At 25.2% G+C, this 23739-nt stretch overlaps 11 protein-coding genes across 11 annotated transcripts; 5 read left to right on the top strand and 6 right to left on the bottom strand.

Annotated features, from left to right (window-relative positions):
* Positions 1-367: 367 nt before the first annotated feature.
* DICPUDRAFT_22794 (uncharacterized protein) lies at positions 368-610 on the top strand (the record flags this gene model as incomplete). Its single annotated transcript, XM_003287880.1, has 1 exon — positions 368-610. A coding segment is annotated over one exon (243 nt), but the record flags the coding sequence as incomplete, so codon positions are not given.
* Positions 611-1057: 447 nt separating this feature from the next.
* On the bottom strand, positions 1058-1560 carry DICPUDRAFT_94519 (uncharacterized protein). Its single transcript, XM_003287867.1, has 2 exons — positions 1352-1560; positions 1058-1262 (listed from the first exon to the last, which is right to left on the bottom strand). Exons 1-2 carry the CDS (start codon positions 1515-1517, stop codon positions 1090-1092), a joined length of 339 nt encoding a protein of 112 aa, XP_003287915.1. The 5' UTR covers positions 1518-1560; the 3' UTR covers positions 1058-1089.
* Positions 1561-1954: 394 nt separating this feature from the next.
* On the top strand, positions 1955-3073 carry DICPUDRAFT_78762 (uncharacterized protein; the record flags this gene model as incomplete). The annotated part of the gene is made up of 1 exon (XM_003287879.1): positions 1955-3073. One exon carries the CDS (start codon positions 1955-1957, stop codon positions 3071-3073), a length of 1119 nt encoding a protein of 372 aa, XP_003287927.1.
* A 236-nt stretch (positions 3074-3309) lies between these two features.
* Positions 3310-4470, top strand: DICPUDRAFT_152102 (uncharacterized protein; the record flags this gene model as incomplete). Its single annotated transcript, XM_003287878.1, has 1 exon — positions 3310-4470. One exon carries the CDS (start codon positions 3310-3312, stop codon positions 4468-4470), a length of 1161 nt encoding a protein of 386 aa, XP_003287926.1.
* Positions 4471-5622: 1152 nt separating this feature from the next.
* Positions 5623-5973, bottom strand: DICPUDRAFT_87803 (uncharacterized protein; the record flags this gene model as incomplete). The annotated part of the gene is made up of 1 exon (XM_003287866.1): positions 5623-5973. One exon carries the CDS (start codon positions 5971-5973, stop codon positions 5623-5625), a length of 351 nt encoding a protein of 116 aa, XP_003287914.1.
* A 510-nt stretch (positions 5974-6483) lies between these two features.
* DICPUDRAFT_152099 (uncharacterized protein) lies at positions 6484-8641 on the top strand (the record flags this gene model as incomplete). The annotated part of the gene is made up of 2 exons (XM_003287877.1): positions 6484-7377; positions 7442-8641. 2 exons carry the CDS (start codon positions 6484-6486, stop codon positions 8639-8641), a joined length of 2094 nt encoding a protein of 697 aa, XP_003287925.1.
* A 254-nt stretch (positions 8642-8895) lies between these two features.
* On the bottom strand, positions 8896-10032 carry DICPUDRAFT_152098 (uncharacterized protein; the record flags this gene model as incomplete). The annotated part of the gene is made up of 2 exons (XM_003287865.1): positions 8896-9120; positions 9373-10032. 2 exons carry the CDS (start codon positions 10030-10032, stop codon positions 8896-8898), a joined length of 885 nt encoding a protein of 294 aa, XP_003287913.1.
* Positions 10033-13285: 3253 nt separating this feature from the next.
* DICPUDRAFT_78757 (uncharacterized protein) lies at positions 13286-14446 on the bottom strand (the record flags this gene model as incomplete). Its single annotated transcript, XM_003287864.1, has 1 exon — positions 13286-14446. The coding sequence occupies one exon, from the start codon at positions 14444-14446 to the stop codon at positions 13286-13288; it is 1161 nt and encodes a 386-aa protein (XP_003287912.1).
* A 2631-nt stretch (positions 14447-17077) lies between these two features.
* Positions 17078-18842, bottom strand: DICPUDRAFT_78756 (uncharacterized protein; the record flags this gene model as incomplete). Its single annotated transcript, XM_003287863.1, has 3 exons — positions 17078-17288; positions 17535-17545; positions 17691-18842. 3 exons carry the CDS (start codon positions 18840-18842, stop codon positions 17078-17080), a joined length of 1374 nt encoding a protein of 457 aa, XP_003287911.1.
* Positions 18843-20496: 1654 nt separating this feature from the next.
* DICPUDRAFT_16980 (uncharacterized protein) lies at positions 20497-22071 on the bottom strand (the record flags this gene model as incomplete). Its single annotated transcript, XM_003287862.1, has 2 exons — positions 20497-21605; positions 21687-22071. Coding segments are annotated over 2 exons (1494 nt in total), but the record flags the coding sequence as incomplete, so codon positions are not given.
* Positions 22072-22640: 569 nt separating this feature from the next.
* Positions 22641-22970, top strand: DICPUDRAFT_22139 (uncharacterized protein; the record flags this gene model as incomplete). Its single annotated transcript, XM_003287876.1, has 1 exon — positions 22641-22970. A coding segment is annotated over one exon (330 nt), but the record flags the coding sequence as incomplete, so codon positions are not given.
* Positions 22971-23739: the final 769 nt, after the last annotated feature.

The raw sequence follows: 23739 nt of genomic DNA, 5'->3' as shown, positions 1-23739 counted from the left end.
TGTTATCAAGTATAAACTACCGCCAAATTTAACCAAACTAAAAGTATTATTGAATTTACTAACTACAAAACTAGGTGATATAGAGCTTCCATCATCATTACAGCACCTTCAATTCCTTCAACAGGGCTCAGGCGGACAGGAGCCAAATAACAATGGGATTAAAATTCCAGCAGGTTTAAAAACATTAAGTTGCTCATCACATATTTTATTTACTATCTCACATTTAAATAGTTTGGAAGAGTTAAGAATTGATCATGGTTCAAATATTCATTTGAAGCCCAATATGCTTCCATCCAATTTGAAATTATTCGATCTTTCTAATTATTTCGATAATAATAATCGTCCATTAATTGAAGAACATTTATTCCCTCAATCACTTACATTTTTAAATACTGGTTCGTTTTTTAATCGTGATATCGGACCAAATGTATTACCAGAGTCCTTGTCGTACCTCGAGTTAGGTTATAGCTTCAATTTACCATTTAAAGCCAATGTTTTACCAAAGAATTTAAAGACCCTCAAATTGGGCTCCTTATATAATAGAGCATTTATCAAAGGCTCTCTTCCCGATAGTCTCGAGTTATTAATAATTGGAAATCCTCAATATAGTCACTTCCCAATTGAACATATAGGCCCTCAAACAACAATAGACGCCTCTCTTAACCTCAAACATTATGTAATGTATCCAAAAACATTAAAAAAATTAGTGTTTTACAAAAATCAAGATTGTATCTCATTCAAAAGTTTTGTCAACTTAGAGCATTTATACATAAAAGAAACACTTCAAGAAATACCAACCGATATACCAACCGATAATGAAATCAAAGTAATCGAAACCAATAGGTATTTTAGAGGTAAAATAGATCTTAATGTTTTTAGAAATTTACAAACTATTATTATCGAAAAAAATGCAAATCCATATATCTTGGTTGGTGAATACAATAATTTTTACAATCTAAAAGAAATCATAGTTGACTATACTAATACTAATTTTATAGATAATGTCAATCCAATATTCCACAGTTTCATAATTTTAAAATAAAATATTTATAAATTTATATTAAATCAATTTATTTTTGAATTATTTATTTATTGTTCAACTTTTAAGAGTTCAACTTCAAAATATAAGGTGCTGTTGCCTGGAATTGGACCAATACCTCTTGAGCCATAACCATAGTCTGGGGTGATTGTTAATTCGAAAATATCACCTTCTTTTTTATTTAAAACACCTTCATCCCAACCTCTGATAACTTGATTTTTACCTAAAATTATTGATATATTTAATTGTTAATAATTTTTATTGTTGTTTTTTTTTCCTTTATTTTTTTTTTGATTTCTTTTGATTTCTTACCTAAAACGAAACTGAATGGGGTTCCTCTATCTTTTGATGAATCGAATTTTTTGCCATTTTTATCATTGAGTTTACCAGTATAGTGAACAGTAACTTTATTACCTTTGATAGCTTGTTTACCAGTAGCGGCACCTTGTTTAATAAAATTTGAGATAACACCCATCATCTTTTTATGTATATGCAATTTAAATATAAATGAAATAAAAAAATTCGAAAAATTAAAAAAAAAAAAAAAAAAATTAAAAGAAAAAAAAAAAATTAAAAAAAAAAAAAAAAAAAAAAATTAAAAAATGGATTACTTTCATTCTTTTTATTATCATTAATAATTGTAAAACTTAAAGAAAAAAAAAAACATAAATTTAATTTTATTTCAGTTCTAAAAACTTAAAATAATTTATATCTCAATTGATCTATATTATAATTTTTTTATTTTTTAAAAAAAAAATTTTTTTTAAAATTTTTAAAATTTTTTTTTTATAAATTAATTTAATTCACAACTTCAATAAACACAAATAATAATCAATTGATCAAATAATAATATAATAACAGTAATAGTAATAATAAGAGTAATATCAATATAACTGATAATAATAAAAATATAATATGAAAAAAAATTTGGAAATTGATTTTCAAGAATTTATAAAAAATGAAGATGTTTATCAAATATTACATTGCACAAAAAATGATACTCAAACAATCATTCAAAAAAACTATAAAAGATTAAGATTAAAAGTAAAGGAAAAATCAATGGATCCACAGCAACAGGAAAAAGAATTGAAAAAACTAGATTTTGCTTACAAGATATTATCAGATGAAAAATTAAAGAACATGTATGACCTAAAATGTGAATCAATAAAAATAAAAAAAAAAAGTTTTGAAGATCTTAAACTCAAGATTTTGGATTTAAGCCTTTCTTTGATGAGGTATGCCGGTTCGAAATTATTACTTAAAATACAAACTACAAATGCCATAGTAAGCATACCAATTCTCATTAAAGAGATTTATAAAAAGAAAGGTATTCAAGGATTTTATCGTGGTGTTTCATTTTTCCCAGCATTTACACTCACCGAGATAATAAGATTATGTTCAGTCCATGCAGTTTTTAATACGCCAATTGAAGCTCCGCAATCGCCAAGTTTATGGTTTGCCCATGAATGCACAAGAGTTATTTTACAATATCCATTTTTGGTGGCATTTGACTGTATATCAATTTCGCCGTTAGATGTCAAGCCTCGGTCTGTTTTAAAAATGATGTGGGGAAATAAAAGATCGTTTTACTATGGTTTTATATACTATGTCTTTATTAGTTTATCCTCCAAATATCTCACAATGATTATCGATCAATTGGGTCTTAAAATAAGAGAATCTTATACCCACCATTTAAATAATTCCATCACCAACACTCACAAAGCCGGAACCACAACCACCAAAATTTTAAAATATTTAGATTTATTTTATAATAACAGGTTCACAATGGTATTTTTGGATACATTAGTTTGCTTGCCCTTATTATGTATTCGTAGCCACTATCCATCAGAAATTTTAGAATCACTACTCAGCGACCAACCATTACCCGTCCCAACAACCTCACCATTTACAATTTCAAAAAATATTTTCTCCCAGTTTGGATTGGCAAAATTTTATAACGGTTTTATTTTATCATGTATCACAAAATGCTTATTTGTCCGAGAGAATACTCAGGTAGTTCAAAATATTTTGTAATAAAATAATTTTTTTTTTTTTCACACACATCAAATTACAAATATACATTTTCATTTTTTTTTTTTTAAGTTGGTAAATTCACATAAAAATTATTTTTTAATTTTTTTTAATTTTATTTTTTTTATTAATTATATTTTTTTTAATTTATTTTTTGTAATTTTTTTTTTTAAATTAATTTTTTTTTATTTTGTATTGATTGAATTAATTTAATATTTAATAGTAACTATAAATAAAAAATGGATGGAACAACAGGTGGTGTTGAGGATGCTGCAGATGATTTTTTGCATTTTTTCGACAATGAAGACCCTTATAAAATTTTAAGATGCAATAAAGGTGATTCAGTGGAAACTGTAACCAAGAAATATAAAAAGCTAGTGTCAAAAGTCAAAGCCCAAGAAATTGTAGATAAAAAAGAATTAAAGAGATTAGAAATAGCCTATAGAATACTAACTGATCAAAATTACAAAGAGTTGTATGACCTCAGTGTATCTACACCCAATCTAAGAAATAAATTGCAACAACAGCACCAGCAACAACAACAACAGCAACAACAGCAAATACCATCAATCAAAAAATCACTTATAAACTCTGGATTATCACTTATTGCATATGGTGTCAACAGTACTTTAATTAGAGTCCAAGCAAACAAATCAATTGTAAGCTCTAAAGAGGTTGCTAAAGAAATCTATAGAAAAAGAGGTGTTGGCGGTTTCTTCAGAGGTATTGTTTTCTCTGTTTTAGTTGTCCCAGCAGAGACTATCAGATATGCTTTGGTCGACTACACAGCTAGAGGTATATTTTCATTGCTTCGAGTCAAAACAAAAGAATATCTAATAGACCTTGCTCATCATGTCTCAAGAGTAGTATGTCTTTTCCCAATCTATATTGCCTTTGACTACATCTTAATGGCTCCTTTGCAAATGAAAACTATGGATATATTAAAACAAACCATCCTTAAACGTGAAAATGGATACCATAACTTTTTTTATTACCTTGGTCTTTCTATTGCTTCAAAAATTTTAAGGGATACTGTCAATCAAATTGGCAAATATATATACTCTGTTCAACAAAAACATCCAAAGAATGCATCTCTTTATTATTTAGAAATGGCATATAATAACAATATCACCAAAGCACTCTTACACTCTGTTTTATGCTGTCCAATCCTTTGCGTCCGTTCCCAATACCCATATTCAGTAATCAATAGTATTTCAAATGGTATTAAAGCAAAGCCATTGGATTTGAACCCAATTCAAATTGCAGAACAAATTTATAATCAACATGGTTACTCAAAATTCTATAATGGTTTTTGGTTATTGTTTTGTTCAAAATTATTAACAAAAATGGCACTTTTCCCAATTGATTCAATTCATCAAATTGAAACAATTTTTGAATAAATAAATGAATTATTAATAAAATAAAAAAATTAAATTAATAAATAAAAAAAAAGAAATAAATAAAAGAAATAATAATATTAAAAAAAAAAAAAAAAAAAAAAAAAAAAAAATTATAGATAACAAATAAGATATAAATAAATAACCAGATTTAAGAAGATTGTCGATAATTAATTAATAGCAATTATAATAATTATAAAAATTTGACTTAAAATTAAAGTAAATAAAAGAAAAGAGAATCTGTATTAAATTATAAAAATAATTTTTTTGGAAAAAAAAAAAAAAAAAAAAATTGGAAAAAAAAAAAATAAATTAAAGGTTCTTTCAAAAGGAAAAAACCTTTTTAAAAAAAAATTAAATTTTTTTTTTTTTTTTTAAAAAATTAAATTTTTTTTTAAAAATTTTTTTTTTTTTTTTTTTTTTTTTTTTTTTTTTTTTTTTTACTTTTTTTTTAAAAGAATTTAGTATATAAATCTTTTTTTTTTTTTATTATTATTATTTTATCATTTTCAAACTAAATGAATATTAAATAATTAAAGAAATAAAAAATGAATATTGGTAAGTGATAAAATTTAAGAAATCTAAAAAAAAAATAAAAAATATATTAATTTCTTAAATTTCTAATTTTTTTTTTTTTAGGAAGATTTCATATGAATGGCAGAAAAGGATACACTCCAAACAATATGTCTTTGGACGATTTCAATAGAGATCATATACTTCCAGAAAGTCAAAGAGAAGCAATATATAAATCATTAGAAGAGTTAAATGGAAATCATTCTTCAATGAACTCAAACAGAAAATATAACTCCCAAAATCCAAGAGAGTAATATTATATAAATAATTTAAAAAAAAAAAAAACTATTACTAAAGTAGTAATAATTTATATAATTAAATTAAATTTAAATTCCAATCTCTAAAAATAATTATTAAAAATTATTTATTCTTAATTTTGGAATCTTATAAAAAAATAAAATAATTTTATTTTAACTTTAATTTTAGAGTAATAGAGTCTATTTATTTATTATTATTATTATTATTTTCATATTATTTATTTTTTTTAATTGAATTTCGTATTATTATTTGGATTTTATATTATTTTATTTATTATTTATTTGTAATATTCGTATAATTTGTAATTTATTATTTATAATTTGTTTAATCTATATAGTTTTCTGGATTGACATATCTATCTATCCAACCCCAATATAAGCCAAATGATAATGTAGTAAAACCAACAAAACTTAACCATCTCTTGTTTTCTGGATATTTCTTTGTTAAATAAAAACTGTAGATTCCTGAAGCCCCAATAATAGTACCACTAAAACGATGACATGTTGTACATTCTTTACTAAAATCAGTTGGTCCTTTCTTTTTAAATATGAATAAAATTCTTTCATCATCATTTTTTTTAACATTATTTACATTATTATTATTATTAATACTATTATTGTGTAAACCAAATATAATATTATTATTGTTTTCGTTATTTTCGTTATTTGGGTCCATTTTTATTATTAATTAAATTATTCCTAATTTTTAGATTATTAATAAGGTGCGGTTTAAATGATTATGTTGTGTTATTATTTGTTAATAATATTGAAAAAACGAAATAAGGCCCTATAAAGTCGATTTTCGATACGTAATCTACCACCACTTTGTATGAAAAATTAAAAAAATAAAATATTTAAAAAATTAAAAAAAATAAAATTTTTTTTTTTTTTTTTTTTTATAAAAATTTTAATATTTCATTACCCCCCTCGATTAAGTTAATTTTTATTTTAATTAATTCGTGTTTAACAATTTTAAAATTTAAATTATTTTAGTTATCTTAAAAATGGTTTTTTTTTTTTACTTTTAATTTTATAGTTTTATAGTTTTATAGTTTTTATATTTTTATACTATTATTTATTATTTATTTATTTTATTCATTTATTTATTTATTTATATTATAGATATTAAATGTAAAATAAAACAAATCAAATATAACAACTTTAAAAAAAAAACAAAAAAATTAAAATGAATAATTTTTTTCATTTTAAAAAAACCAAATTATTATTTTTAATAGTATTAATTTTATTTTTAAATAATAATGTTGTCTATTCAAACCCAGAATCAGCAAACACATTAAACAATGTTGTAAACAATATAGATTATAATCAAGAGGCACCACAAATAAATAATAATAATAACAATAACAATATTGACAATAAAAGAAACTCAATAGAATATATTATAAATCATTATAAAAACAAATATGAAGGTTTATTAAATAAAGTATTGGATAAGAATGGTGTAGTTTTTGATAATAATGGAAATAATTTAAATTTTTATAAAAACAATCACATCAATCTATGGGTTTATTTTAAAAACAAAGATATTGAAAATAAAAACCCATCCGACTTATTAAACTACATCAATGACAAATCAAAACAAAGAAGATCTTTAAGAGGTTATAATTTAAATAATAATTTAAATTCAAATAAACAAGATCAAAACCAACAGAAAGAAAAATCATTGTACAACGAATTAGATTATCCAATTAATGAAAATTATGTTAATAATATTTTAAACTCTATTGGAAATTCAACTTTAGCAACAATAAAGCATAGATTCTCATCCAACTGGCTAAATGCCGCTTCGTTTAATATAAGAATTAATGAAGAAAAAGTGTTAGAACATGCTTCCGATTGTCCTCAAAAATTAAAAGAAACCCTTACCAATATTTTAAAATTAGACTATGTTGACAGAATTGAAATTGTAAACAACTTTAACCAACCAAACAAAAGAGTTATCGATAGTATCCAAGCTGAAGATGCCTCTGAACTAATAGACTATGGTGAAAACACAATTGTAAATGGTGTTGACTATGGAAAGTCTTTTTATCAATTAAATCAAATTAAAATTGTTGATGTAAGATCGTAATATCATTATATATTTAAACAAAATTCACTATACTAATTAAAAACTGTTTTAGGCTCATAAATTAGGTTACAAGGGTAAAGGTGTTACAATTATGATTGCTGATACTGGTTTTATGAAAAGTCACGAAGCATTAAAGAACATCAAAATTAAAAAAGAAAGAGATTTTATAGAAAATGATGATAATACTGAAGGTAGTGACTTGGCTCAAGAAAGTCATGGTACATTTGTGCTATCACAAATCGGTTCAAATATACCAGGAAAAATAATGGGTGCCGCACCAGAGGCTGAATTTCTATTAGCTAAAACTGAAATAGTTGCAACCGAAACCTCTGTAGAAGAAGATTATTTAATAAAAGCTATCGAATGGGGTGAATCTGAAGGAGCTGATGTTGTTTCAATTTCTTTATCCTACTCAAGCTATTATGAATATTGGGAACGTGATGGTTCATCTCCATTATCAAAAGCCATTGATATTGCCTCAACTAAAGGTATTGTAGTAGTTATTGCTAGTGGAAATGACGGTGAAAAAGGTATTGGTCCACCAGGTGATAGTAATTTAGCTGTAACCGTTGGTGCGGTAGATAATTTTGGTGATGTTGCTATATTTAGTTCAGCAGGTCCAACATCAGATGGTAGATTAAAACCAGAAGTCGTTGCAAGAGGTGTTTTATGTTATGGTGCTAGCGATCAATCAGTGGATACCTATAAATATCAAAGTGGTACTAGTCACTCTGCCCCCTTAGTAGCCGGTTCTGTTGCTTTATTATTAGAAGCCCATCCTACATGGAATCCAAAACAAATTAAAGAAGCATTAATAAAAACTTCAAGTCAATTCAAAGCACCAGACAACTATAAAGGCTTTGGTATAATTAATATAGTCGATGCAATAAATAGCAACCCATCAGGATCAAGTTTAAAAAACAATGATAAATCTAAAGATAGCCAAAGCTGCGATGAAAATTGTGATGGTATTTGCATAAGTAACCAATGTCTGTGTTCCCATAAGTCCCAATTCTCTAGTAATATATGTTCAAAAAAAATTAGATGTGGCTATATGTGTCGTTATAATAATGGTAAATGTAGCGAATATGACTGTTTCAGATGTGTTGATCCAAATGAATCTGAAAAATCAAATGGAAGAACCAAATGTGACAACAATGACCAAGAAACCCAAGTTCTAGGCAACAGTAGCCCAATCCTTAAATTCAACTCTCTAATTTTAATTTTAATTTTAATTAAACTTTTATTATAGTTTATTTTTACAAAAAAAAAAAAAAAAATAAAAAACATTTAATAAAAAAAAAAAGAAACTATTCAAATAATAAAAATAATAATATTATTTAAAAAAAAAGAAAATATATAATTAAGTTTTTTAATATATGAGTTTTATTACTTTATTTTTATTTTATATAAATGAACAACAACTTTACAAAAAAAAAAAAACAATTGTATTTTATGTGATACGTAATTGTTTTTTGAAAGTGAATATTTAAAATTCTTTATTGTTTAACATTCAAAGACACTATTTCCCATAGCAAGGTAAAATTCTCTATATGTAACACGCCCATTAATTGGCATTTCAACTTGGAACTGTCTTGAAAAATATGTGAAATAACCTTCTAATGCAATTGTAAATAATGAAAGGAAGATTCCAAACCCTTTTAAATATGATAAATGTGTGAATAAATAAATAACTCTAAATAAAATATCAACAATTAAAAATCCAATAAACTATAAAAAAATATTAGTATTATAAAATAAAGATGAAATTTATAAATTAAAACTAACAATTGTAAATGGATATTTTAATAAATTATGTGCTGAATAAATTCCGAGTGGACATGCTAAAAAACCAAAACTAAATATTAACCACCATGCTTGGGTAAAGTATGTCATAAATGAAAAACTCTGTATTAAAATAAAAACATTAGTAAACCATACATTTATATATTTTATTTAAAAAAAAATCTGATCGATAATTACCATTAATAAAAAAGCACAAACTTTAATTATATTTGCATTTTTTCTTAAATTTGAATATATTGTATAATCTTGACCGGTATTTACAGTATTTGGCAAATCGTATTCATCACCAAAATCATTTTGGTTTTCAATATCATCATTAATGCTAAATGTATTATCATTGTTATTATTATTGTTATTACCGTTGTTATTAAAATTGAAATTAATTGATTTATTTTTATTTGCTGTAGTATCTATCTGTTCATCACTATTGCTTCTATTTGGGTTTTTTGGCATATTACCTAAAATTGTATCAACATTATTTAAAACAAACCCTGTATTATTATTATTGTTGTTGTTGCCAATTTGCTTTTGAACGTTTTTTAATTGATTTGCAAAATCAAAATCATCATTATTTGGTTCTTGGTTGGTGTTATTATTTATATTTGTGTTATTGTTATTGTAGTTATTATTATGGCCTGGTGAAGTTGTGGTTGTAGTAGTGGTTGTAGTATTATTATTATTATTATCATTATTATTATTGTTACCATTATTTATTTCATTGTTAAAGTTTTTATTGAAATCAATATCATTGAATTCATTTCCCCTGGTAGCTCCTAATGAAGCTCTTTCATTATTAGCCCCCTCATAATCTTTGAAATCATTACTATTATTTGTCATTTCTTAGTTTTTTTTTTTAATCTATTACCCTTTTTTAATATATGAGAAAGTGTACATAGAAATAGTTTTATTCTGTGTGTATTTTAATAATAATTAATATTTTAAAATATAAATGTGTGTGTGAAAAAAAAAAAAAAAGAATTATAATTTTTTTGTTTTTTAATTTATTTTTTTTAAATTATTTATTTATTTTTTATTTTATTTTTTTTTAATTTTTTTTTAATTTTTTTTTTTTTCTAAATTTTTTAAAAATTTTGGATAATAATTTTTTTTTTTTTCTTTTTTTCTTTTCTTTGTATTCTGTTCAAAGGATGCAAAACGATTGGTAATGACCGATAAGGGAATCAATTTTTTGCTGTCCTAAATACAAACCCTAAAAGTGATAAACGGGATTTATCTACTTTTAGAATTTTTGCATGTTTTCAATATATACTCGTAACTCGAATGAAAAATTTAACCAAAGTCTACTTTCACTTTCGTTTTATTTTTTGTTTGGATTACACCATATTGAAAACATATCCATTAAAACTAAAGAAAAAAAAAAAAAAAAATTAAGAAAAAAAACTAACCCACCCTTTGTGATTAAAGGGGGGATTAGTTTTTTTTCTTAATTTTTTTACATATTCATTGATTGCCAGTCAATGGTGTTAGTAATATTACAAACACCATTGACCAACAATCGATGAATATTTACCGAATATAATACATCTCTATAGAAACTGGAGTTTGCGAACAGAAAAATACGGGCTACTCATGAAAATTCTTCAATTCAAAATGGTTTCTAACTGAAAATAAAAAATAAAAAAAAAATAAAAAATTAAATAAAAGAGAATTTATTATTTATTTATTTTTATTATCTATTTTTATCTTTTTCAATTATTTCGAAAAAATATTAGTTTTTAGATAAGAACTTCTTGGTGAAATAAAAAAAAGATAACCAAAACGATAATTTTCGAAATTTTTTATAATTGTTTTAAATCTATTATAATTAATTTATTTGGTTTATAGAAATATTGATTGGTCTAATTGTGCCTGGATCTTTTTTACCATTTAATGGAGGGTGAGGTTTTTCATAGTCTTTGATTGCTCCAATAGTTGATTTAAATTTATAAATTGTTGCTGTTGTTGTTTTGATGGTGAATGAACATTAAAGTTTAATGGACTTCTTGAAGTGGTGAGTTTTGATATTCCCTAATTTGATCAAAAATTGCGAAAGCTTCAGTGTCTTTTACCTTCTCTTCCTAAAACTATTTTATTTCTATCAAAGTTGCTTGGCCAGAGCGAGTTAATGATATTCATAAAATAGTTGATTAGATTGATGGTGGTTCTACACTACCTGATTCATATTCTACATTATTTGAGGTTTATAGAACCCACACGATTTACGAAACTTCCATATATAAATTATTCCTTAGTTCCACTTGATGAAAAATGATTTGCATTACTCTACCACATAATGAAATAAACTACACAAATTTTAAAGAACAGCTACAACTTGGTGAAACAGATTCCACTCTAATATTTGATGACAGGCTTTACATTACGACCACAGATACTAAAAATACAACGGATATTGCACAACTTGACAAAGTAGGTCCCAAATTATTTGATGAGTTCAGAATATACACCACTTGACACAACTTTATTAAAAACAGAGGTTGATGAAACATGATTCTACACTATCGGATACAATATACTCTACTACTTTGTCCAGAGATTATGCACAGCTTGATAAAGCAGATTCGGTATTTATACCTTTGACCACCTGGGGTAAAAGATTCTTAAGCACTACTTGATACAATGAGTTCTACACTTGATGCAACTGATTCTAAGCTACTAATATATCATACATTTCTTGAATCAGGCTCTGTATCATTACCACTTAATGAAAAAGGTTACCATACTTGATCTGCACTAAATATAATAAAAATTAATTTGTGTTAGTATTGTGTTCATCTATTCCTTAAATAGATTTGTTATTTTTGTTTTAAAATAATGTGCTTATTTACTTACTTGAAGGCTTTTTAAAACTATTATTATTGACCTATCATTTTTTTTGAAATATTTATGTATTTTTTGTGTGTTGCAAAAATTAAAATGAAAAAATTAAAATTTTTTTAAAATTTAAAAAAAGCTGGTGTGAGATTATTGGCAAAATAAATCGACTATACTGCATTGTTATTATGTTGAGTGTGATTATATATTACAACCTTGATACAACTAAAAATAATTAAATAAAACAAAAAATAAAATTAAAAGATTATTAATATATAGTTTAATATTAAATAAAAATATAAATAAAGATAACATACCCAAATTATGATTTCTACTATGAAGGAAATTCAACAGAGCGACAGCTACCAATAAATTCACTAACTACACAGCTATTGAGATACTACTACTTAAAATATTGTTTGGACCACCATTTGACCGATTATTTGACCCACCAATTGAACCACTACTTGACTACCATTTGACCGGATTCTTGAACCAACATTTGAATTACAATGAAAATTACCACCTGAGCTACTACTTGACTACCATTTGACCCATTATTTGAATCAACCTTTGAAATACAATGAAAATTACCACATGGACCACTACTTTACCCATTTGACAGAATTATTTTAACCAACATTTGAATTACGATGTAAACAACCACATGAACCACTACTTAACCAGTTACTTGAACCAACATTTAAAATACCACGCCAATTAACACATGCATCTCTAGTTGACCGGTTACTTGAACCAACATTTGAATTACGATGTGAAATACCACTTGGGCCACTACTTGCCTGATTACTTGGACTATTTGAACCACTATTTGAACCACACTTTACAGATTATTTGAATCACCATTTGGACCTTATATTGAATTTGCTATAAGTTTTTAGATACGTTTGGACAATTGTTTCAGATGCTGCTTATAATTTTTCCAGATGACTAAAGATGATTATTAATATATGTTTTAAATTAATTTTTAAAAATAATATTTTTTTACATACCATTTTCTGTCTATAAATTATTGATTAGGTGTACTAATACCGAAATTTATTAGACCAATGCCAAAACATGCTATGACAATAGCGAAATCTATTTTTATTAAAAAAAAAAATTAATAAATTATAAAAAAATTATATAATTTTTATAAAAAATATAAACAATAAAAAAAAATAGAAAATATAATTATTTACCTTAAATGTTTTAAATATTACCTTGAATTATTTTATATTTTGGACCATATTGTTATCTATACTATTTGACGTAAAGAACCATAATGTTGCTCTGCATGGTGAGATAAAAAGATTACTCTATTTTTTTCAATTGATTTTGGGATAATTTCAATGAAAGAGCTGCTATCGGATTCAACGGATGAAATTATGGTGATTTGAGATTTGAAAATCTCAGCAGCGGCGAGTAATGTTAAGTGGTCTCCCCATGTACCTCTTCTTGCCATTTGGTTGCAATACTTATTCCAATTAGTAGTAACGGCAAATTGGGATAATTTTGCACCATTTGAAAGGACGAGGTTTTTATTTTTAATGAGCCATGTAGCAATAGCTCTTCTGATTTCGAAACTATGGTTCAAATCGCCATAAATTTGGTCAGACAAGGCATGCATCTGACAATTGCCATCACCTGGGATGTCCCTATTGTTCTCTAAACTATAGAGCTCCAAACGTTCATTTAAACGTTGTATAGCTTCGTCTGCAGGTGGTGGTTGTGGAGTATTGACTGCCCTTAAGTCAATATCCATAGCTTCATAATATTGAACTTTATGATCAATAGAATGTGTGCTTGGTGGTGATTGTGATTGTTGTTGTTGTTGTGGTTGTTGTTGTTGTGGTTGTTGTTGTTGTGGTTCTTGATGTTGTTCTTCGTAATCACGAATATTTTGTAATAATTTTTTATAATGTGGGGTTGATGTGGTGTGTTTTTGTTGTGGTTGTTGATTTTGGAGTGAGGGTGGATGTGATTGTTGGAGTTGGTGTTGGTGTGGTTGCTGGTATGGGTTTGGATCAGGGTGTGCTTGTTGGTTGTTTATTGTTGGTTGTTGGTTTTGTTGTGATGGTTGTGGTTGTTGGTTGTTGATTGTTGATTGTTGGTGTTGGTGTGGTTGCTGGTATGGGTTTGGGTGTGGGTGTGCCTGTTGGTTGATTGTAGGTTGTTGGATTGGTAGTGATTGTTGGATTGGTAGTGATTGTGGTTGAGTATTTTGTTGTGGTGGGTTATTTTGTTGTGGTGGGTTATTTTTTTTATGGAACTCTTTATAAAATTCGTCATCGTAGAAAAAGTCTTGGTCGTTCTCGGTTCCATCGGCGTAGTAGTATTTGGTGGTGTTATTTCTGGTTTTTTTAAAAAACCAATAAAAAATGAACAAAACAAAAAAAATAATTACAATAAAATACATTTTTTATATATTTATAAAAAATAAAATATTATTATTTAAAAATTAAAATAAAAACAAATAACTGTTATTATTAATTTGATGATGAATATATATATATTTTTTTTTTTTTTTAAATGTTATATACAAATAAAAAATAATTATTTACGAAAAATAAAAAATAAAAAATAATATAATAAAATATTGATTATGCTATGAGTGAAGTTGGGTGAAATATATAAAAAAATAGTGTGGTTAAAGCTATTATTTTTAATTAAAAAAAAAAAAAAAAATTTATTACTAATTTTTTTTTTTAAAAAATTAAATTATAAAAAAAATAAAAAAATATAATAAATTAAAAAAACAATATATTAAATAAAAAAAAAATAAAATAAAAATATATAAATTTGAAAAAAATCATATAAATTGCGAACTTAACTTTTATATAGATTACCTTATAATCAGCAAAATATAGTAAAATATTCATTTTTATAAATAATTTTCAAATTTTATGAAATGGAGAATTGGACCGCATTAATCAAAAAAAAAAAATTTCAATAATATTAGTAACTGTAATAATATAAAATTAGAAAAATAAAATTATATAATTCTTTAATATAGAAATCATATCCTATAGTATTTAATAAATAAAATAAAAAAATAAAAAAACAAAAATTTTATGTGTCGATTATAAATTAGGTTTACCCCAAATTGGTAATTTTGCAAATTTTATTGCCATCAAAGCTTCAAGTTCCCTGTTTATATCTCACATTTAATTTGGTATGTCACAGATTTTTGCAAATAAATAATTTTTAAGAAACTCTAGACAATTGTTAAACTCTAGATTAATAAAGAGCATAAAAAAAATAATAATAAAGGCTTATTTAAAAAAAGTTTATTTACACTTATTTTATTTATTTTTTATTTATTTAATCTTTTATTTTTTCTTATATTTATTTATTTTTATTAAATAGTTTATTTATTTTTTTTATGAAATGTTTTAAATCTATATTATAATTAATTTATTTGGTTTATAGAAATATTGATTGGTCTAATTGTGCCTGGATCTTTTTTACCATTTAATGGAGGGTGAGGTTTTTCATAGTCTTTGATTGCTCCAATAGTTGATTTAAATTTATAAATTGTTGCTGTTGTTGTTTTGATGGTGAATGAACATTAAAGTTTAATGGACTTCTTGAAGTGGTGAGTTTTGATATTCCCTAATTTGATCAAAAATTGCGAAAGCTTCAGTGTCTTTTACCTTCTCTTCCTAAAACTATTTTATTTCTATCAAAGTTGCTTGGCCAGAGCGAGTTAATGATATTCATAAAATAGTTGATTAGATTGATGGTGGTTCTACACTACCTGATTCATATTCTACATTATTTGAGGTTTATAGAACCCACACGATTTACGAAACTTCCATATATAAATTATTCCTTAGTTCCACTTGATGAAAAATGATCTGCATTACTCTACCACATAATGAAATAAACTACACAAATTTTAAAGAACAGCTACAACTTGGTGCAACAGATTCCACTCTAATATTTGATTACAGGCTTTACATTACGACCACAGATACTAAAAATACAACGGATATTGCACAACTTGACAAAGTAGGTCCCAAATTATTTGATGAGTTCGGAATATATACCACTTGACACAACTTTATTAAAAACAGAGGTTGATGAAACATGATTCTACACTATCGGATACAATAGACTCTATTACTTTGTCCCGAGATTATGCACAGCTTGATGAAGCAGATTCGGTACTTATACCTTTGACCACCTGGGGTAAAAGATTCTTAAGCACTACTTGATACAATGAGTTCTACACTTGATGCAACTGATTCTAAGCTACTAATATATCATACATTTCTTGAATCAGGCTCTGTATCATTACCACTTAATGAAAAAGGTTACCATACTTGATCTGCACTAAATATAATAAAAATTGATTTGTGTTAGTATTGTGTTCATCTATTCCTTAAATAGATTTGTTATTTTTGTTTTAAAATAATGTGCTTATTTACTTACTTGAAGGCTTTTTAAAACTATTATTATTGACCGATCATTTTTTTTGAAATATTTATGTATTTTTTGTGTGTTGCAAAAATTAAAATGAAAAAATTAAAATTTTTTAAAATTTAAAAAAAGCTGGTGTGAGATTATTGGCAAAATAAATCGACTATGCTGCATTGTTATTATGTTGAGTGTGATTATATATTACAACCTTGATACAACTAAAAATAATTAAATAAAACAAAAAATAAAATTAAAAGATTATTAATATATGGTTTAATATTAAATAAAAATATAAATAAAGATAACATACCCAAATTATGATTTCTACTATGAAGGAAATTCAACAGGGCGACAGCTACCAATAAATTCACTAACTACACAGCTATTGAGATACTACTACTTAAAATATTGTTTGGACCACCATTTGACCGATTATTTGACCCACCAATTGAACCACTACTTAACTACCATTTGACCGGATTCTTGAACCAACATTTGAATTACAATGAAAATTACCACCTTAGCTACTACTTGACTACCATTTGACCCATTATTTGAATCAACCTTTGAAATACAATGAAAATTACCACATGGACCACTAATTTACCCATTTGACAGAATTATTTTAACCAACGTTTGAATTACGATGTAAACAACCACATGAACCACTACTTAACCAGTTACTTGAACCAACATTTAAAATACCACGCCAATTAACACATGCATCTCTAGTTGACCGGTTACTTGAACCAACATTTGTATTACGATGTGAAATACCACTTGGGCCACTACTTGCCTGATTACTTGGACTATTTGAACCACTATTTGAACCACACCTTACAGATTATTTGAATCACCATTTGGACCTTATATTGAATTTGCTATAAGTTTTTAGATACGTTTGGACAATTGTTTCAGATGCTGCTTATAAATTTTCCAGATGACTAAAGATGATTATTAATATATGTTTTAAATTAATTTTTAAAAATAATTTTTTTTACATACCATTTTCTGTCTATAAATTATTGATTAGGTGTACTAATACCGAAATTTATTAGACCAATGCCAAAACATGCTATGACAATAGCGAAATCTATTTTTATTAAAAAAAAAAATTAATAAATTATAAAAAAATTATAAACAATAAAAAAAAAATAGAAAATATAATTATTTACCTTAAATGTTTTAAAATATTACCTTGAATTATTTTATATTTTGGACCATATTTTTATCTATACTATTTGACGTAAAGAACCATAATGTTGCTCTGCATGGTGAGATAAAAAGATAACTCTATTTTTTTCAATTGATTTTGGGATAATTTCAATGAAAGAGCTGCTATCGGATTCAACGGATGAAATTACGGTGATTTGAGATTTGAAAATCTCAGCAGCGGCGAGTAATGTTAAGTGGTCTCCCCATGTACCCCTTCTTGCCATTTGGTTGCAATACTTATTCCAATTAGTAGTAACGGCAAATTGGGATAATTTTGCACCATTTGAAAGGACGAGGTTTTTATTTTTAATGAGCCATGTAGCAATAGCTCTTCTGATTTCGAAACTATGGTTCAAATCGCCATAAATTTGGTCAGACAAGGCATGCATCTGACAATTGCCATCACCTGGGATGTCCCTATTGTTCTCTAAACTGTAGAGCTCCAAACGTTCATTTAAACGTTGTATAGCTTCGTCTGCAGGTGGTGGTTGTGGAGTATTGACTGCCCTTAAGTCAATATCCATAGCTTCATAATATTGAACTTTATGATCAATAGAATGTGTTCTTGGTGGTGATTGTGATTCTTGTTGTTGTGGTAGTGGTTGTTGTTGTGGTTGTGGTTCTTGATGTTCGTAATCACGAATATTTTGTAATTTTCTATAATGTGGGGTTGATGTGGTGTGTTCTGGCTGAGGTTGTTGGAGTGGTTTTTGATGTTGGAGTGGTTGTTGGTGTGGGATTGGGGGTGGATGTGATTGTTGGAGTTGGTGTTGGTGTGGTTGCTGGTATGGGTTTGGATCAGGGTGTGCTTGTTGGTTGTTTATTGTTGGTTGTTGGTTTTGTTGTGATGGTTGTGGTTGTTGGTTGTTGTATGTTGATTGTTGGTGTTGGTGTGGTTGCTGGTATGGGTTTGAGTGTGGGTGTGCTTGTTGGTTGTTGATTGTTGGTTGTTGGTTTGGTTGTGATTGTTGGATTGGTAGTGATTGTGGTTGTTTATTTTGTTGTGGTGGGTTATTTTTTTTATGGAACTCTTTATAAAATTCGTCATCGTAGAAAAGGTCTTGGTCGTTCTCGGTTCCATCGGCGTAGTAGTATTTGGTGGTGTTATTTCTGGTTTTTTTAAAAAACCAATAAAAAATGAACAAAACAAAAAAACTAATTACAATAAAATACATTTTTTATATATTTACGAAAAAAATAAAATACTATTATTTAAAAATTAAAATAAAAACAAATAACTATTATTATTAATTTGATGATGAATATATATATATATTTTTTTTTTTTTTTAATATTATATACAAATAAAAAATAATTATTTACAAAAAAAAAAAAAGAAAAAATAATATAATATAATAATGATTATGCTATGAGTGAAGTTGAGCTAATTTTGTAAAAAAAAATAGTGTGTGGTTATGAAAGCTATTATTTTTAATTAAAAAAAAAAAAAAAAAAATTTTAAATTTTAAATACTAATTTTTTTATAAAAAATAAATTAAAAAAACAATATATTAAATAAAAAAAAAACATAAAAATATTTTAAATTTAAAAAAAATCATATAAATTGCGAACTTAAATTTTATATAGATTACCTTATAACTTTCATCTTTATTAGTAATTTCAAATTTTAAAGTAAAAACAGTTTCCCAATTAAAAGAGGTGCTATCTTGTTTTGTAACATTCAGATAAAAATTAATCAACTTTTTTATCAAAAAGAGTATCCCGATGCATTTAATTTTTTGTTTTATTTTTTTTTTTTACAATTTAATACATTTTATATTGATAAAATCACATAATATATAAGAGATAATTAATTAATTTTAATTAAAGAAAATAATAAAATAAAATAAATTTTTTTTTTTTTTTTTTTTCATTTCTTTTTTTTTATATTTATTTCAATCAAAACTTTATAAATTTTTTATATTTTTATTTATTTACACTAATTTTTTAAAAATATAATTATTTTTATTGCAAAATAAATAACAAACATAATAATAATTAATAAAACAATTATATAATAACACAATATGGATAATTCAAAATGATAACATTTTTAAATGACATAGATAAAGCAGAACTCAATCACCCAAATCAAAACAAGTACTAACAGTCATTACTTTAATTCAAACATTTTATGAAATGGGAAATCGGACCGCATTAATCAAAACAATTTTCAATAATATTAATTATATAATATTAGAAATACAATATATAATTCTTTATTATAGAATTCATATCCTAAAAGTATTTAATTAAATAAAATAAAAATATAAAAAAACAATAATTTTAAAATAAAAATATAATTTTACTTTTTTTTCATTTTTTTTTTTTACCTCTTATCTTTTCCTTCATTTTTTTTGAAACTATTCCCTTACTATTTTTTATTTAAAGCATTTTCTTATTTAAAATTAGTTTATAAAAGTATAATGATAATGATAAAAACTATCTTATTCTTTGGATTCACTAATAATTGAATCAAATTCTGAAAACTTTAGGGTTAACTTAACACACCCATCAAGGTCTTTAATCGGTCAACATTAATAACTGTTAGAACCATTACTTATTAACCGGAGTCTATTTGAATAAAATTTATTAGTAATGAAAGCTATGGGTGTAAAAATATTTGGATTCTTTTACATAAACAATGATAAACAAAACAAGCTACCAAATCCTCAGCTGTTGACCTATGTTTAGATTAATAATAATAATAATTTTTCTTTAAATAAACAAAAATTTTGAATTTTTTTATAGCAATTCTTTTTTTTTATTAATTATTATCTTTTTTAATTTTTTTTAATATTAATTATTTTTTATTTGTTTATTTATATTTATATTCTCTGCTAAAACTATCATAAAATGTGAACCAACTGAAAAATCTTTAATAATATGGTCGTTTGGTAAAGTGAAATTTTTAATTTTTTCACCCTTTTGTAAGATTGAAAAGAATAAAGATTTTCCATGACTTCTTTCTAATTGAAAATCTGTTTCGTTTAAAGACCAAACACAAATTTCATTTGGTGTAGATTTAAAAGTAACAGCAGCATGAGTATTTGATAAAGCGAATCTTTCTATACCTTGGTTTTTAAATTCTGGCCAATTAATTAACTCTACCTTATTATCCAAAGTGTTCCATTTGAACAATTTACCACTTTCAGTTAAGGCCATGGAAATACCATCACCCCCGCCAATTTGTTTAATTCTATCGTTGCTCTCTAACTCAATACCTTGAATTCTAATAACCCTATTGCTATTATTTGAGTTGATTTCGTCATATTGGTTTATTAAAGATGTTGGTGATAATAATAAATCCTCAGAGGTTTCATACTTTAATTTTCCATTTCCCCATTGATAAACATTACCACTATCATCTAAACCCAATGAGTGGAAATAACCTGCTTCGATGTCGATTAAATTTAATTCTTTTAATAAATTTGATTCTAATGGTATTTGAACACTATTACTACTATCACTACTATTTTTACTATTATTATTGTTATTGTTATTATTACTTAATTTTATACCCAATTGACCATCATTTGACTTTCCACATGATAATAATTTACCAGAATTTAATAATATCATTGTGTGATATAAACCTGATGAAATTTTCTTTATGCTATTTACTGTTGATTGATCTTTAAACTTAACTATATTTGGAGTTTGAACATTATACAACGAACCAATACCTAGCTGACCACAATGGTTATTACCCCAAGAATATACAATTTGTTTATCTTGTTCTTTTGGATCTTTTAAAAGTACAAATGAGCTCCATCCACCAATTGAATATGATACTAAATTCATATTTGGGAAATTTGATGTTTTTACTGAAAATGGTGTACTCTCTATAAAATTTGGAAATAAACTTGTATCTGAACCATATTTGTGACCAATTTGAAAATTAAAATTAGCACCCCATGTTAATAAATCATTTTTATCTAAAATTAATTATTATAAAAACAATTTGTTAGTTTATTGTCTTATATTTATTTTTGTAATTGTGGTATTTTTGTGCCTACTTGTCATTGCTGCTGAATGTAATAATGTCGATTTAACTGATTTAATGGATGACTCTTGCAATAATTCATTAAAAGTTAATTGGGACTCAGATTTCCAATCACCCAATCCAAGCTGACCTTGATTATTTGTACCAATTGTATAAACTGCTGTTTTTATATCACTACCCTCTAATTTACTCCAACTGAATGCTTGCTGGAGACTACTAATCTTGCCTGATTTCATTGCACTACCTAAAGTTTTGCTTTTTGTATCATTTTTTTTTTTACCAAATAATTTTGAAAAAAATTCTCTCTTTTGAACTTGTTGATATTTCTGTAAATGAATAAAACTATTTACATAACTTTTATTATATTTTAATAAGCTATTATTATTTATTATCAAATTCATTGTAAAAAAATATAAAAAATTAAAAAAAAAAAAATTAAAAAAAAAAAATTAAAAAATTTAAAAAAAAAATTTATGCAAAAGTATAATCAAACGAAATTATAATTATATTTCATGTTTGATTATACTTTTGCATCCATTTAATTTGATTATTAAAAAGCAGGGTAAATCTATTTTAATTTTGACCCATAAAACACAAAAAAAACATCATTAGAAAAAATTTTAAATTTTTATAAGGAAAAAATGATAGAAAATGGGGGTTAAAATTCAAAATTTCATATTATTTAAAATAACAATCAATAAATCAACGGCAAATAAATTAAAAAAAATTAGTAAAAGGAAGAATCATTTTTTGTAAATTTATAAATAAATAAACATTAATTAGGAAATTAAGCCCGAAATAAATATCAATAAAAATCTTCCCCTAAAAAAATGAAAAAAAAAAAAATTAAAAAAAAAAAGTAGAAAAAAAAAAATAAAAAAAAAAATAGTTTTTTGAAAAGTTTTTTTAACTGAGTATTATTTATATTGCCTCGTCAATCATATATTATAAAAATAAATAAAAAGAGATGAATTATAAATTTATTTGTTTTACAATTTTTGTAGCATTAACCATAAGCTATAGCGTTAGCTTTACACCTATCGAATGTGATTTATGTCAATTGGGTATCGATTCATTACACGGCATTGCAATTGCAGATAATTTAACAGAGAGCGATATCTATTTAGCATTACAAAGAATTTGCGACTCTGTTCCAAGCAACTACTCGACTATGTGCAATACTCTTTTAAAATATTCAGGTGAAACTATCATCGACCAAGTATTAAATGGTACTCGTAGTGAAGTCGTTTGTTCTGAACTTACTATTTGCAATTCAAATAATGTCAAATCAAAAGATCAATGCCACTATCAAAGAATTAATAAAATATTACCACCATCTTCAAACTTTAACGATTGCTCTAATAATGAAAATAATAAAGCAGTATGTATTAAACCACCCCCTATTACAAAATATCAACAACAAGAACACTAATATTAACTTTAATACTAATAACCAATATTACTATACTATTAATCAGTGCCAAAAAGTCGAAAGATATATCGAACATGTAAATAGAATTGCAATCATCCAAAAAGAAAACAATTTTGTTTGCTAAACCCACAACCCACATTGTCTATTATAACTATTTAGAATAGAAATTCTATTTTTTAAAAATATTAAAATATAAACAAATAAAAGGTTAATCCAACTAATAATAAAACAATCCCATAAACATTATTTTTTTATTTATTAATGGGTGCTAATTACCCACCCATGTACTATTAAAACCAAGCTAATAATTTATATAAACCCTAAACAAAAAAAAAAGCAACCATTTATTAAATAAATTTTTTAAAATAAACAATTGTTTTTTTATTATTTTTTTTCTATTATACAGGTGAATATTGTAATGAAATGCTATTAAGGCTTCCCATTAGTGCTACTCTTTCGTTTTCTTGAGGGGGTATTCTTTTAAATGCTTTTGCAAAAAATATTAAAAAATTTGAAAATAGTGAAAGCACTGCACTAACAACTACTAATATATATGCTACATGTGGACCTTTAAAAAAGTGGTACCCATCTTGACTCCAGTTGTCAAAGAAATCTGTATGATAAAACAATCTAA

The sequence above is a fragment of the Dictyostelium purpureum genome (assembly GCF_000190715.1).
Source record: "Dictyostelium purpureum unplaced genomic scaffold DICPUscaffold_116, whole genome shotgun sequence".
Classification (NCBI taxonomy): Eukaryota; Evosea; class Eumycetozoa; order Dictyosteliales; family Dictyosteliaceae; genus Dictyostelium; species Dictyostelium purpureum.
Note: the sequence above shows the minus strand (reverse complement) of the source record. Positions and strands in the feature narration are given on the sequence as shown.